The sequence below is a fragment of the Rattus norvegicus genome, chromosome 2 (genome assembly GCF_021556685.1).
Source record: "Rattus norvegicus strain SHRSP/BbbUtx chromosome 2, alternate assembly SHRSP_T2T, whole genome shotgun sequence".
Taxonomy (NCBI): Eukaryota; Metazoa; Chordata; class Mammalia; order Rodentia; family Muridae; genus Rattus; species Rattus norvegicus.
In genome coordinates, this window is record NC_141535.1 from 58,771,941 (window position 1) to 58,784,970 (window position 13,030).

General features: G+C 40.2%; 1 protein-coding gene across 2 annotated transcripts in view; it reads right to left on the bottom strand.

Annotated features, from left to right (window-relative positions):
- Positions 1–13,030, bottom strand: part of Wdr70 (WD repeat domain 70) — a 239,948-nt gene that overhangs the window by 95,757 nt on the left and 131,161 nt on the right. For both annotated transcript variants that reach the window (XM_087618324.1, NM_001013909.1), the window contains exon 10: positions 2,771–2,945. In XM_087618324.1, coding sequence (XP_087474450.1) covers positions 2,771–2,945 — 175 coding nt within the window. The remainder of the gene's footprint in view (positions 1–2,770; positions 2,946–13,030) is intronic.

Below are 13,030 nucleotides of genomic sequence, written 5' to 3' on the forward strand. Positions count from 1 at the left end.
GAAGGGCTTTGTTCAATGCATGTTGAAGTTGATTAAGTGAGAGCCGCAGGATTAGCTGTGACAACTAGGACAACTAGGAAGCTTTAACTTACTCATCACAAAACACATGCCCTCACACTACCTGGCCCTGTGTAAAAACCACTGCTGTTAGGTTTCCTCCCTTCAGCTTGATGTGTCTGTGATGGTTTTGTTTACACTTTTGAAATAGTAGCTCAGAATTATTTTAAATTCTGTTTTAAATCAAGGAGTATTACCGGACAGATTTCTTTCTTCTCAATTTAATTTGTTTTTAGTTTACAATAATACACTAATATAAAAATGAGTAAAGTATAACCAGTAAGACTCAGTAAACTCTATGTTCCCGTGTCACACACCCCAGCAGAAGAGAACTAAAGACTGCAGTTAGCAGTCCGTCTCGGGTCGCGAGCCCTTAGCAGACGGCTCGAGGAACCTGATGCTCACACCTTGTTTTCAACAAAACTGAAAATATCACACTGCCATTACTTCAAGATATGCAAGACTGATCTTCAAAATCTGCACTCAACTTCACTAAGAGAAATAATAACAAATACGGGTCCTTGGAGGAGGGCGCGTGTGTATATGGCACTGTGAAAACACTACCACTAAAGCTGCGTAAGAAAACCACATATTTTAGAATTTCTGTGTTTAAGTTAGCAGTACCCAGAGACGATGAAAGCCAGTTACTAAAAGATTTACTGCTTGGTTAAAATTCAGTTTACAATTCAAAGGCATTTTAAAATCTCTGTGCTGTTATGAAGCTTTATGGAGTTTACAATGGAGATGAAAACAGAAATAAAAAGATCTGACAAACAGAAAATGCCGAAGATGTTTCCAGCATCACCAGTATGAAGCTCCCTCCCTCCGTTACGTGCTACCTTATTTCAACAGAACCGTCTTAGCTCCGGAACAGACAAATATGTTCCCCAGGGGCCTGTTCAAAATGTAAATGTTTTAACATGCAAATGTTTGTGGGACAAAGATGAACAGTTTATTTTTGTTTTATATATATTTTAAGTACATGGATGTTTTGCCTGCATATGTTTCAGGGTCATGTGTCTGATGCCCTCCAAGGCCAGAAGAGGGCACTGGAGTCCCTGAAACTAGCGTTACAGACAGTGCTGAGCCACTGGGATACTGACACTTGAACATGGGTCTCCTGGGGAGCAGCCACTGCCCGCTCGTCACTGCAGAGCCCTCTCTCCAGCCTCCTGTAATAGACAGCTTTAAAACCTCAAGTGTAAACCCACATGGGCAGCGATGATCCGAGGGAAAAGGTCCCCACAGACTTAGGGAGCAGCATTACTGGAGGTGTGGCCCTGTTTGGAGGAAGTGTGTCACTAGGGGTGGGCTTTGAGGTTTTCAGATACCAGGCCCAGGGTCACTTGCTTTCTTGCTGCCTGGGATCCAGATGTAGAACTCTCAGCTTCTCCAGTCCCATATTCACCTACGCCTCACCATGCTTCCCGCCATGATGATAATACACTAAACCTCTCAATTGTAAACCAACCCCAATTAAGTGTTTTCCTGTATAAGACTTGCCATAGGCATGAAGTCTCTTCACAGCAATAAAAATAACACAGGCAGAAATTTTTAATCACTACTCTAAAAAGCTAAAATACTGTCTGGCTTGTCGTACATGTTCAATAGATACTTATTATTATTATTATTATTATACTTGTCAAATTGTTAATTTGACAAGAATCTTTCATTTGAATAATGAATACAGGCTGTATTATAACATTATAAAGAGTTGCTAAGATGCAAAATGGGTAAAGAACATTTGCCCACAGTCTAAATAATTGAGTTTGATTGCTGGGACCCATGGTGGTCACACACGTGCACATGCATACACTGCCCCCATCAAACAAGCAAATAAGTAAATAAAATCTAAAAAGATTTCAAAATATTTGTATATAACTTTAACATTATTAGCCTCAACTCTTACCTATCAAATATTTTCCTTTTCCATCTGTGCCTAACCAGAGGCCTCTTTAAAATTCTTGTAACCTGCAGAGTGAGGCCCTTAGAGTGAGTCATAGGTTTTCACCTTTATTACTTCTGGGACTGTATGATACTTCCCAGGTCTGAAACTTATTCAAATGTTTAACTATAACTATAGAAAGAAAACGAGCCTACTGAAATAGACTGATAGAGGAAAGAATATTAAAATAAAATGTATTAAAATTATTATAGAAATTGTCACAAAAAACTGATATAATTCTAGATTTTTCATAATTTTCTTACATCCTTTGAAATGTGTTTTCTAGTTCTCTGTTCAGTACTGTTTCATATCATTCCTAAATTTTTCTTTTCAAAGTCAGAGGTTTCATATAATAAACTGTAGTATGCCTCTCAAATTTTATATCAAAAGAGTGAATTTATTTTAAAATTATATTCTAAAGACTTCAGAGCTGGAATATTGGCTGAAAGAATGTTTATTGGGAAAGCCCCAGTGCTTGATAAACTAATACTGCAGCTTAAGTTACTCCAAGATCAGGAAAGTGAATTCATAGCATCTTACCAAGATACTTGTCATTATGATTTAGCTGTCCTTTGCAGAAAGAAGATTTAAAAGCCATTAACTTAATCTGGACATGGCGATACATGCCTTTAATTCCAGACACCAATCGCGGTGAGTTCAAGGCCAGCCAAGTCTACAGAGTGAGTTCCGGCACAGTAGGATACCCAGAGCTACAAAGAGAAACCCTGTCTCAAAAATCAAAACAAAGCCAAAGAGGCTTTGACTTACTGTCAAGTTTCGATCCCAGATCTGTATGCTTCCATTCTGGCAGGCAGCGGCCACAAGGTTCCCGTCTCTACTGTATGTACACGTGGTGGGAATGACCTTCTTACCCTGCATTGTCCGAGGTTTAAAAACACTTTTTTGCTTCTTTGGATTTTCAACCTCCCAGAGCCTCACAGTCCTAAAAAAGGAAGCATATAATTTATCAACAATAGCTTGAAGAATCAGGCCCATAAGTACTACTTTGTCTTTTACGGACTTTTTATACATTGTAAGAGTCTTATTTATTAATATTTATAGAAATAAAGTGTAGAATTTGAATGATGTCATCAAATTGAAAGGCAAATGGCAGATTCCACTCCAGTCTGTCTATTACTTATAGTCAATGCACTGCTATAATGTAATGAATTCCAAGCTCTTCTGTGAATCTTGATAAGGAAGCAATCAGGCATAAGCCTCCTATTTAATGCGCAGTAATTTATAAATTTACAAGTGTCAGACAAAACCTTGTGCCTCTTGGAGTGAGGCAGAGCTCTCTGACTCCAGGCTTTCAGAGAACAACAAGTCGCAGCAGCCCAGGCCTGGGGCAGGGGCATGGTAAAGTGCCATGGAGGAGACTACAAAGTCATTAGACACAGGGAAACAAAGATGAGGTCAACACTTCCTGGTAGAAGCTATGCAGCCAAAAAGGGCACACTCAAATTCAGGGAGAACAAAATCTAAGAGTTTATGGCCAATGAAAATACAGTTAAAACAACCTGAAATCAAGGCCTTTCGAAATACATAAGCCTGAGAGGCTTGATTGCTCTCCGATGTGATACAAGATATGTTAAGGAAAGTTCTTAAAAGTTAAATTAAAAAACAAATAGACACACACACACACACACACACACACACACAACTGAAGGCAAATATAAAAGACATTTTAAAAACTATTTAAATAAATCCCCTTAAAAATTATATGGCTATTAAATTAAAATAATATTCTAAGGCATGTTCAAATAAAACATACAACAACAATAGCACAAAAGTTGCAAAGAAGAATGGAAGAGAGACTGAAAAGTTAAAGATGTTGTTCATAAATCCCACCACAATCACTAACATTTATACAAAACATATGTGACTCTGGAGATAAAATGATATAAATGTTACTTCTACTAGAACTGAGTAAAGACGGTGAGAATAATGAGACCAATATAAAACCAGAGTGCAGATGGTATGGACGTGCACATCGTAGATGAAAGGTGCCCTCTCTGGAGCTTGACAATGCTAAAATGCCAGTCAGTCTTTAGGAACAAATTTACAAAAGCAAACTAGACAGACATACGTGGGGCTACAGCCTGCTGCACTGCATAGCAGTGAGCGGTTCTTGATTTATGTAAACCTTATTCTCAGGGCAGAACCCCAGAAATGAACTTGGGGGACAAGCTGTATCCTTTTTCCCAAAGTAGCCACACTGGTCATTCTGCCTTTAGAGTATATAAACAAATATGGAATTAAATTTGACAATTTAGGTAAAGTGAACAATTTTTTCAGAAATAGGTTAATAATGAAAACTCACTCAAAATCAAAAGTTCACTATTATTCATAAATATTAATTCAATATATGTATACTGATATATAATATATGATATATGATATAGTATACATGTAAAAAGCAGAGTGTAATATAAAACCTGCTCACTAGCTGGGTGCAGTGACTCATACCTATAATCCCAGCACTTAGAAGCTGAAGTAGAAGGCCTGCCATGAGTTCAAAACCAACCTGGGCTAAAAAGTTAGATCTAGGTCAGTGTGAGCAAAAGTGACACTATGCAGCCAAAAGGGGGGAAAAAAAAAAAAAAACCAATGAGAAAACTCAAGACAACTTTGCTGTTGAAACCTCTCTAACAATTAAGGATAAAATACAAGTTATGATCTTTAATCTAAAGGTCCAGAATCTACAACACTATGAAATTTTTTAAAAAAAAAATTGAAGTATATTTCTTCCAACAATTGCTTAAAATAATCAAAACTCAGTTATTTGACTTGTCAAATCAGTATGTCATATTATTTTATGAATGTACTAGCTAAAAGTAATGGTATACACTGCAGTCCCAGCACTCCTAAGGCAGAGGCAGCATGACTGCAGATCAGAAGTCAGCCGGAGTTATGTACTAAGACCCTGAAAGAGAAGGGGGGAAGGGAAGGAATGAGGAAGGGAGAGAGGAGTGGAGGAGGGAGGGAAGGGGGAGAGGGAGAGGGAGAGGGAGAGGGAGAGGGAGAGGGAGAGGGAGAGGCGTCATACTGCCTAATGTATGCTCAAACAGGGTTTGGAAAAAAAAATCTCAGAAAACCAGAAGGGCACAATGGGACTGCAGCATTCAAACCAGTCTGTGGGGGAGTAAGGAGCCCCATGTTATAAGGCACCCCAGCAGTCAGCCAGATGCCCTCAACACTGTGACAGAAACTCCTGGGTGTGCTCTTCAATGTCTGCTGATCAGTTTAACCCTGTATTTTCCAGACTCACACGCAGTCAGTATAAATGAGAGCATTTCAAGGACGCCTCTGAGGTCCTTCTTCATGTTTTTTTACACTTCAGTCTGGCAGTTATCTGAATATGAAATCCACGTGTACTATGCATTATGGATTTAATTTACAGTTCCAAACTGCCTTAGTGATTCGGAGGACTGGTCCACACGCCGTTTCTCTTCTTCAGTGAAGGAACTATTCAAATGTTTGCCTGCATTCGATATTAAGTAGCTCATTTTCATTTTACTAGATGCTGACAGCTCTTTATTCTAGACACAAATTTTGTTTCTTTCGTTGGTTGGTTGGTTTGGAAGGAGTGGCAGGAAGGGAGGGTGGGGACACAAACCAGAGCCTTGCACATGCTAGACAAATATACTGAGTTAATAATTTTCAGCTTTGGGTCTAATTCCTTGATGAGAAGTGTATTTGTAAAATAGCAAATTTTATCCAAGTATATTATCATGACCTTTGCATTTTAAAAAATTGTTTCAATAACAGATTAAAAATGTTGGTAGGCTGGAGAAACAGCTCAACAGTAAATCACACCTGCATAAGTGTTGAAGTCCTTTGCAAGAGGACCAGGGTTCAGTTCTCAGTACCTACACAGCAGCTAAGAACCCTGTCCATCCAGTTCCAAGGAATCTGATGACTTCTGACACCACAGACTCTATAACTACGACATCGTACACAAACACTCATACAGACAAAGCACAGAGACACTTAAATGTGAACAAGTCTTTCAAAATTCTTTGAGACGAGGCCTCAAACATCTCAGAAGGCCTGGAACTTCTGGTCCTCCTGCCTCTACCTCCTATGTGCTTGTATTATAAGTGTGTGCTAACATGTCTGGTCTGCATGGCATTAGGGATTGATCCCAGAGCTGTGACATACTAGACCAGCAATCTACCAACTATGCTAAATCACCTCCTTAAATTTTTATACAGTTTAATTTAGTAGTAACTGGGGGCCACATACCTAAAAACTTCTTACCTAACCAAAAATAATAGAAATCCCCTTTATTTCTTCTCTAAGTTTTATAGTTTTAAATTTCATGACTAGATCTATCATCTATTTCAACTGAGGATCAGGCTAATGTTTTTGTACATGGATGTCCACTGTGACAGCATCGTTTGTATTGGGTATTGGGTATTATAAAGCCTTCCCCTATCCTGCATTGTCTACTTGTTCCTTGTCTCTGTTAACGGTTTCCCATAATTAACAATCACAAAGAATTGAGAAACACTACATATGTTTTTATTTTTCTGGCCCCAGCTCTGCAGTGGTGAAGATAAATTGCAATAGTCAACTTCTCTTTGTAACTGAGCATCCCCAATGACAGACAGTACTTGAGACTTACGGTGTGAAAGACCCTACACAAGCATAAAGAACCATCATGTGGCTTGTTAAACCTCAACTTCTCTAAAACTGGGATAATGATAGCAACATTGAGGGGCTGTGAAGACAAAATGAGATTGGAGAGGTAAACACATCTAGGACAATACTTGGAACATAATAGGTACTCAATAAATACTTGCTCCTTTCTGCATTTCCCCTTAGATCATAAATAAAAAACAAAGCTAATAAATCTAACAAATAAGTATTTCCATTTATTTTAGTTTTTAATAGGTTGGCTACTTATCAAAATAATGAGAATATAGAAGCTAATTCACTTAGAACATAGATGTGTGAAATACAAGTTCATACAACATCTGATAATGACTAATCACACTATGGTTTTATGGCCCTGGTTCTCTGAACGTATGCCTAAAAAATAGATGGTAAAGCGCTGGGCCATTAGGCACCTGTCAGAACATTACATGTTGAAGAACACTTACTTTGAAACCTGGAGTGAGATCTGGTCTTGTAAAATTAAAACTGTGTTTCATAAGAAAGATTTAAAAATAGAAGAGGGACCTGCCTGGGCCTTTCTGGACATAAAATGAAAACATCCAGAAGACAAGAAAAAGACACAGGTGGGGTCATTACATTGCCCCAGGCACAAATGCTTTCTGTCTTGGAACTCTGGATTGTGTCCAGATACAAGTTCTAAACTTTCTGGCATCTGCTACATAAATGCATCGCAGCACTTGGCACGACTCAGGGGAAGCATTAATTTTGCATGGAAATCACTTAGATCTTGGTTTAATTTTTCTCGAAAGACTACACAAGGAACTCAACTGATACAAGAGTCTGAAACGTATGTACTCTCTTGGTAGAAAAAAAAAATAAGGGCTTCTTTTTAAAAAGTAAGAAGGTATTCAAGTTCCACAGAAATGAGAGCAGTGTCCTAACGTCTATGTAAACACAATAACCTTTATGACTACACCCTGGACATGACACTCATACTCATATACTTAGAAACTCCAGTGAGGAGAAAGACGATGGTCCCTTTTCTCTCTCCCAGTCTCTGCAGCCACTCCAGGATATGTACTCAGATCTGAAGATCTGGAGCTAGACACCTCCGATGAGAGAGAACACAGGACATCTGCCACTCTGGGTCTGGGGTCTAGGTTTCATTCAATACCTTTTCTAGGTCTCCCCATCCACTGCAAAGTTCATAATGTCATTTTTCATCACAGCTGAACATTATTCCGCAGTGTATATGTACATTTTCCCTGTCTGTTCATCGTCATTGGCTGAAGGATGACTTGGTTGCTTTCACTTCCCAGCTGTTGTGAACAGAGCTGCAATAAACATGGCTGAGCCACTGTCCGTGGCCTAGGGTGTCGAGTCCTCCCCTTCCGGCACATGCAAAGGAGTGTTATGGGTGGGTCTTAGGTACATTTACTTTAGACTTTTGGGAACTGTCCAACGCTGACTTCCAGAGAGGCTGAATTGGACTGTAATCCCATCAACAGTAAATGCTTTAAGTGACATTTTCCCAACTGGGCTAATAATGCTTCCTCCAAGAGCCAATGACCATCTCACAAAAACTTCCATCCCATGTACGAGAAGCCCTCCTTTGAGTTGTTGGTCAGAGTTGTCCCGGAGACTTGCAAAATATTATAGGCTATTGTTATTTCCCTTGGCTGCCCCCAAGAGGCGGAAGGTCACTCTTACACTCTTAATTGACAAAGACACCATGTACTTCAGAAACAGAGCCCAGAGTCCCCTGTGTTGGAACCAACCTAAAAGCACCATGCAAGTATCCAAAAGAAGGAAGCAGTCAAACAATAGTGCTATCCAGCTACAATATCTATGATCCACAAGAAACACAGGACCAACAACCCTAAGGATAGAGTAGTGGCACACCTACCTTAGTGGGAACCAATAGCTCTCTGATCAGACTTAGGACCTGCTTGACAAGAAATAATCCTAATTGGCACCGAGAACCTAGACATCCTACCCAAGGCTAATGAAGTCACGGGCTCTTAGACAAGAATTTACAACCACCACTTTACTAGACCAGCATAATCCTTAATTACCTTCTAGATATTTATTTTTACACCTATGAATGAATGTAGTTCTCACCACTCATCAAGGAGACTTCTCTCTGCAACATATAGAAAACATTACAGAAAACCACAAACAATCAAAATGCAGAGTTCTGGAGCCCAGGACCAATGGATATATCTACAATACAACTTCAACTCCTGAGACTAAAGGAGAATATCAGAGACACGCACAAAATCTCACCAACGTGACTGCCTAAGCATGACCTGAGCAAAGGTAACAACAGTAGACATGCAAAAGTGGCAGAGAAGGCCATGAGGCCTGAACCCTACGCAAAGAACTACGGACAATTAAGGAATGCTGAGAGCAGGAGAAACAGTCTTCCCCAGGGAAGATCTTACCAACTGGTTGTCCATTATCAAACAGTCAGACCTGAGAGCATCCATACAGGAAGCATTGTACAGATTAAGCAGGTTGTAATCATATATTTAACATGTAATCATGTACATTTATGTATGTAACTACATTCATGAAAAAAGAGGTCATGAATTTGAAAGTGAGCAAAAAGAGGTATATGGGAGGGCTTAAAGGGAGATATTATAATACTATAATCTCACAATTTTTGTAATGTTATGAATTATAATATATAAATTTCTAAGGTGCAGGATATTTGGTATGTGACCCTTGCAAAAGGGTCATTTGACTCCAAATGGGTCATGACCTACAAGCTGAGGACTGCTGTTCTAGAGAAAGGAGTACAGTTAAGAGTTGATTTTATGTCAACAAACAGCAAACAGTGGGCATTGCAAGAGGCGTATCTTGGTGGAGTCCTTGGGGAAGAAACAGCAACAAGGAAAATAAACTAGCTGAAAGACAAACACAAAGTCTCTTTTGTCTATGCAGACAGGCAAGAGACAGCACTGTAAAGAAAACCAAAGGTCAGAGTTTTTACTTAGCTTCACTTTTTGAGGGAGGGTCCCTCAGGTTGACTTCGAACTCACTATGTACCTGAGGAAAACTTTAAAATCATGGTTCTTATGCCTCTATCTCCCGGATGTTGGGATTACAGATGTATGTTATGGCTCCTGGAGGAAGTTTTTAGGTAGAAGGTATGATTAGCAGCATCAGACCCCAGAGACAATGAAGAAAATAGAGCCTGAAAGGTCCTCACATGATCAAACTGACAGACAAGTCACCATAGATGACTTCAGCAAAAGCAATTCTGGACAATGACAAGGGTCTGAAGGGTGAACCACAGGAATCAAATGTTACTATTTCCCAGGCCTAATTTAATAGCACTCTGAATTGGGACTGGGAAGCAATATGGGAGAGACAACAGGTGAAAACCGTTCCCAGCCAGAACAGAAGGCAGCTATTGCAGCTCTCCTGTCCCTCCTGTACTCGGAGGCTAAGACAGATCTCCTAAGCTATGAAGCAAGATGTCTCAAGCAAACACAAATCATCTGGCTAAGAGACAGGGCAGAAAAGGAAGCTACAGAGGATGCAGCATTCAGTTTGAGTCCTAAACAATAACTACGGTTGGGAGGTAGGTTTGAGGGGTTTGGCAGAAAGAAAGTCAGGAGCCAAACCTTAAAAGAAATACAGTGGAAATGTGTGTCTCTGAGTGAGACTGCATTTGTGGTTTTGTACACGGGTATGTATGATTGTGCTGTGCCTATAGTACAGGGTGCTTACATATCTGAATATGAAGGTTTCTAAGGGGGCTTCATTGGGAAAGACCCTGGAGGCAGAGTAGCAAGTTTGTATAGTATTCTAAACCTTAGGAAAGAGTGATGGCAAAACTGCTTGCTGGGTAAAGGTGTTTGCTCCCAAGAGCAACAGCCTGAGTTTGATTCCCAGAATCCACTGGTGGGAGGGAAGATTCTCATGAGTTGTCCTTTGACCTCCACATGCATGCTGTGGCATGGGTGACTCCCAGGCTGAGTAAATAATGGTAAATACTGTCTAAGAAGACAGTAGAGATGGTAACAGCATAAGCTACAATGCACCCTTCATGGCTGCTGGCCTCAGGCTCTAGTAATAAGCCTTCGTCTATGGCTAGAGTATTGAGCCAAGGTAAATAATACAGTGTCCCAGAAAAATGTGAGAATGATGCTAGTGGTCACATTAAGTGGAGAACTTAAGACAAGAGAAAAAAATAATCTTTAAAATATTAAAGATCCGGTGCTTCAAATAGTACCTATTTCTGACTTACCAGAAATGAAAGTGAGTAGGCCTCAGAGCCCAAAAACAGAACTCTGCAATTCCCCAACTGCATCCCTAAGTACTCAACTGAACAATAGGAAACTCAAAGTGACTCCATGTGAGTCATAAGGCAAGCCACTCAGTTCTGCTCCACTAATGACTTCCTCTTGTAACACCTTTTGAGCTAAGAAATCAAATGAAGGTTTAGACTAAAATGTGAGGGCTGATGTGGTATGTCTGTGATTACTGATGGCTTTTAGTAATAGAAAGGAAGTAACCTGACAAGAGCAAAACAGCACCGTGGGCAGAGGACAGAGACGATGGTGGCCAGCACAGGATAAAGGGAGTATGACAAATCCTACAGCAATGTGTCTTCACCCACTCTTAACTGCCAGGGCTCACAAGTAATGCTGGACCAACCTCCCCAGGACCATCAGGTGCCAACCGCCTGCCCAACGAGCTGTGAAATTTGAACATGATTACTGCTATTACTCTCATTTTTAAAGGCTTCTAAAACATAGTATGTATACAAATTTTTCACTTAACCAACCAGATTTAAAGTAGCAGACTCCACATCTGCAAAACAGATTCTGAAGATAAAAATGCATTGCCAAAAAGTGATTCAGTGCAAATTTGAAAATGAGATAAATATTCGTCTCTCAAAAGGGAATAGTTTCTCCTGACTGAAGAACTAAACAATACTTAATCAAGTTGTAGAGTTAAGTAGTGAAGTCAGTGTTACTTTAAAAGTTTACACTAAAAATGGTGAGTCTTTTCAATATTTCTAACAAATTAATCCACAGCAAAACTTGCAGGATTTTTTCTTCAGGAGTCATGAAAAGTCAAAATGTGTTTGGTAGTAAATTCAAAATACCATGCTAATGGGCTGAATAGGCACTGCATAGGAACTTAAGTTTGGGCTCATAGTCATGACAGCTGACATATAAGTGCTTGGAGTGAAGCAGGTACAGTATAAGCACAAAACCATTTAGTGCTCTGTGCTGGTTTGAATGAAAATAGCCCCCATAGGCTCACAGGGAGTGGCATTATTAGGAGGTGTGGCCGTGTTGAAGAAAGTATGTCACGAGCGATAGGCTTTGAGGTTCCAAGTGCTCACCGCAGGCCCAGGTCTTGCTCCTCCTGCTGCCTGCAAATCTGAATGCAGAACTCTCAGTTCCCCAGCATCATGTCTGCCTGTGTGCCACCATGTTTCCACCAATATGACAATGGACTAAACCTCTGAACTGCAAGCCAGCTCCAAGTAAATATTTTTTCTTTATAAGAGTTGCTGTGGTCATGGTGCTTCCTTACAGAAATAGGACACTGACTAAAACCTGGTCACAACTCTCTTAAGAAGCTTCTGTTCATACCTCTATTTTGCAAAGGGAAATTGAGAAACAAAAAGGTTAATAACTACTCTACATTCATTTGAGTGGAATAATTGAACTAACAGACCTGATGCCATGGTAGCATCCAGGATGTTGCGGCTTCCCCATCACTGAGCCCAATCCACTTGATCCCAGTCTTTCTGTATGTCTGCGTGTTTGTCTTGTCTTCATTCTCTCCACACCACAGTCAGGCCTAACCCCTGGAGCCACACAAGGACATGGTTCTTTGCTTCGTTCTCTGACCACTTGGGGTCTTTATGATGTGCTGAGGAGGCTACTGTCTGCAGCATAAGCAATGAACACAGTAAAGGCTAAACAAATGAGCTCCTGCTGTAACCCACACCAGCACTACCATGCCCTGTGCGCCTCAGCACTTTATTTTATAATGTTGTGTTACATCTATTACTCTGCGCCTTCTCAAACCATGTGTGTGTGTGTGTGTGTGTGTGTGTGTGAGAGAGAGAGAGAGAGAGAGAGAGAGAGAGAGACAGAGACAGAGAGAGAGAGAGAGAGAGAGAGAGAGAGAGAGAGAGAGCGAGAGAGCGTGCCACGGTGCATGTGTGGGTATGAGAGGACAGTTTCCAAAGGCTGATATTCTCTCTAGCATGGACTCTCTGGAGAGCGCAGGTCACCAGGCTTTTGCCTGCAAAGTCTTTGACTCACTGAGCCATCTCACCAGTTCTCAAATTATTAGAAGGGCAAATTACTGGAAAAGAAATAAGTAAACAAGTAAATCAATAGAAAAATAAATAGTGTTGGCTTTGAGGTC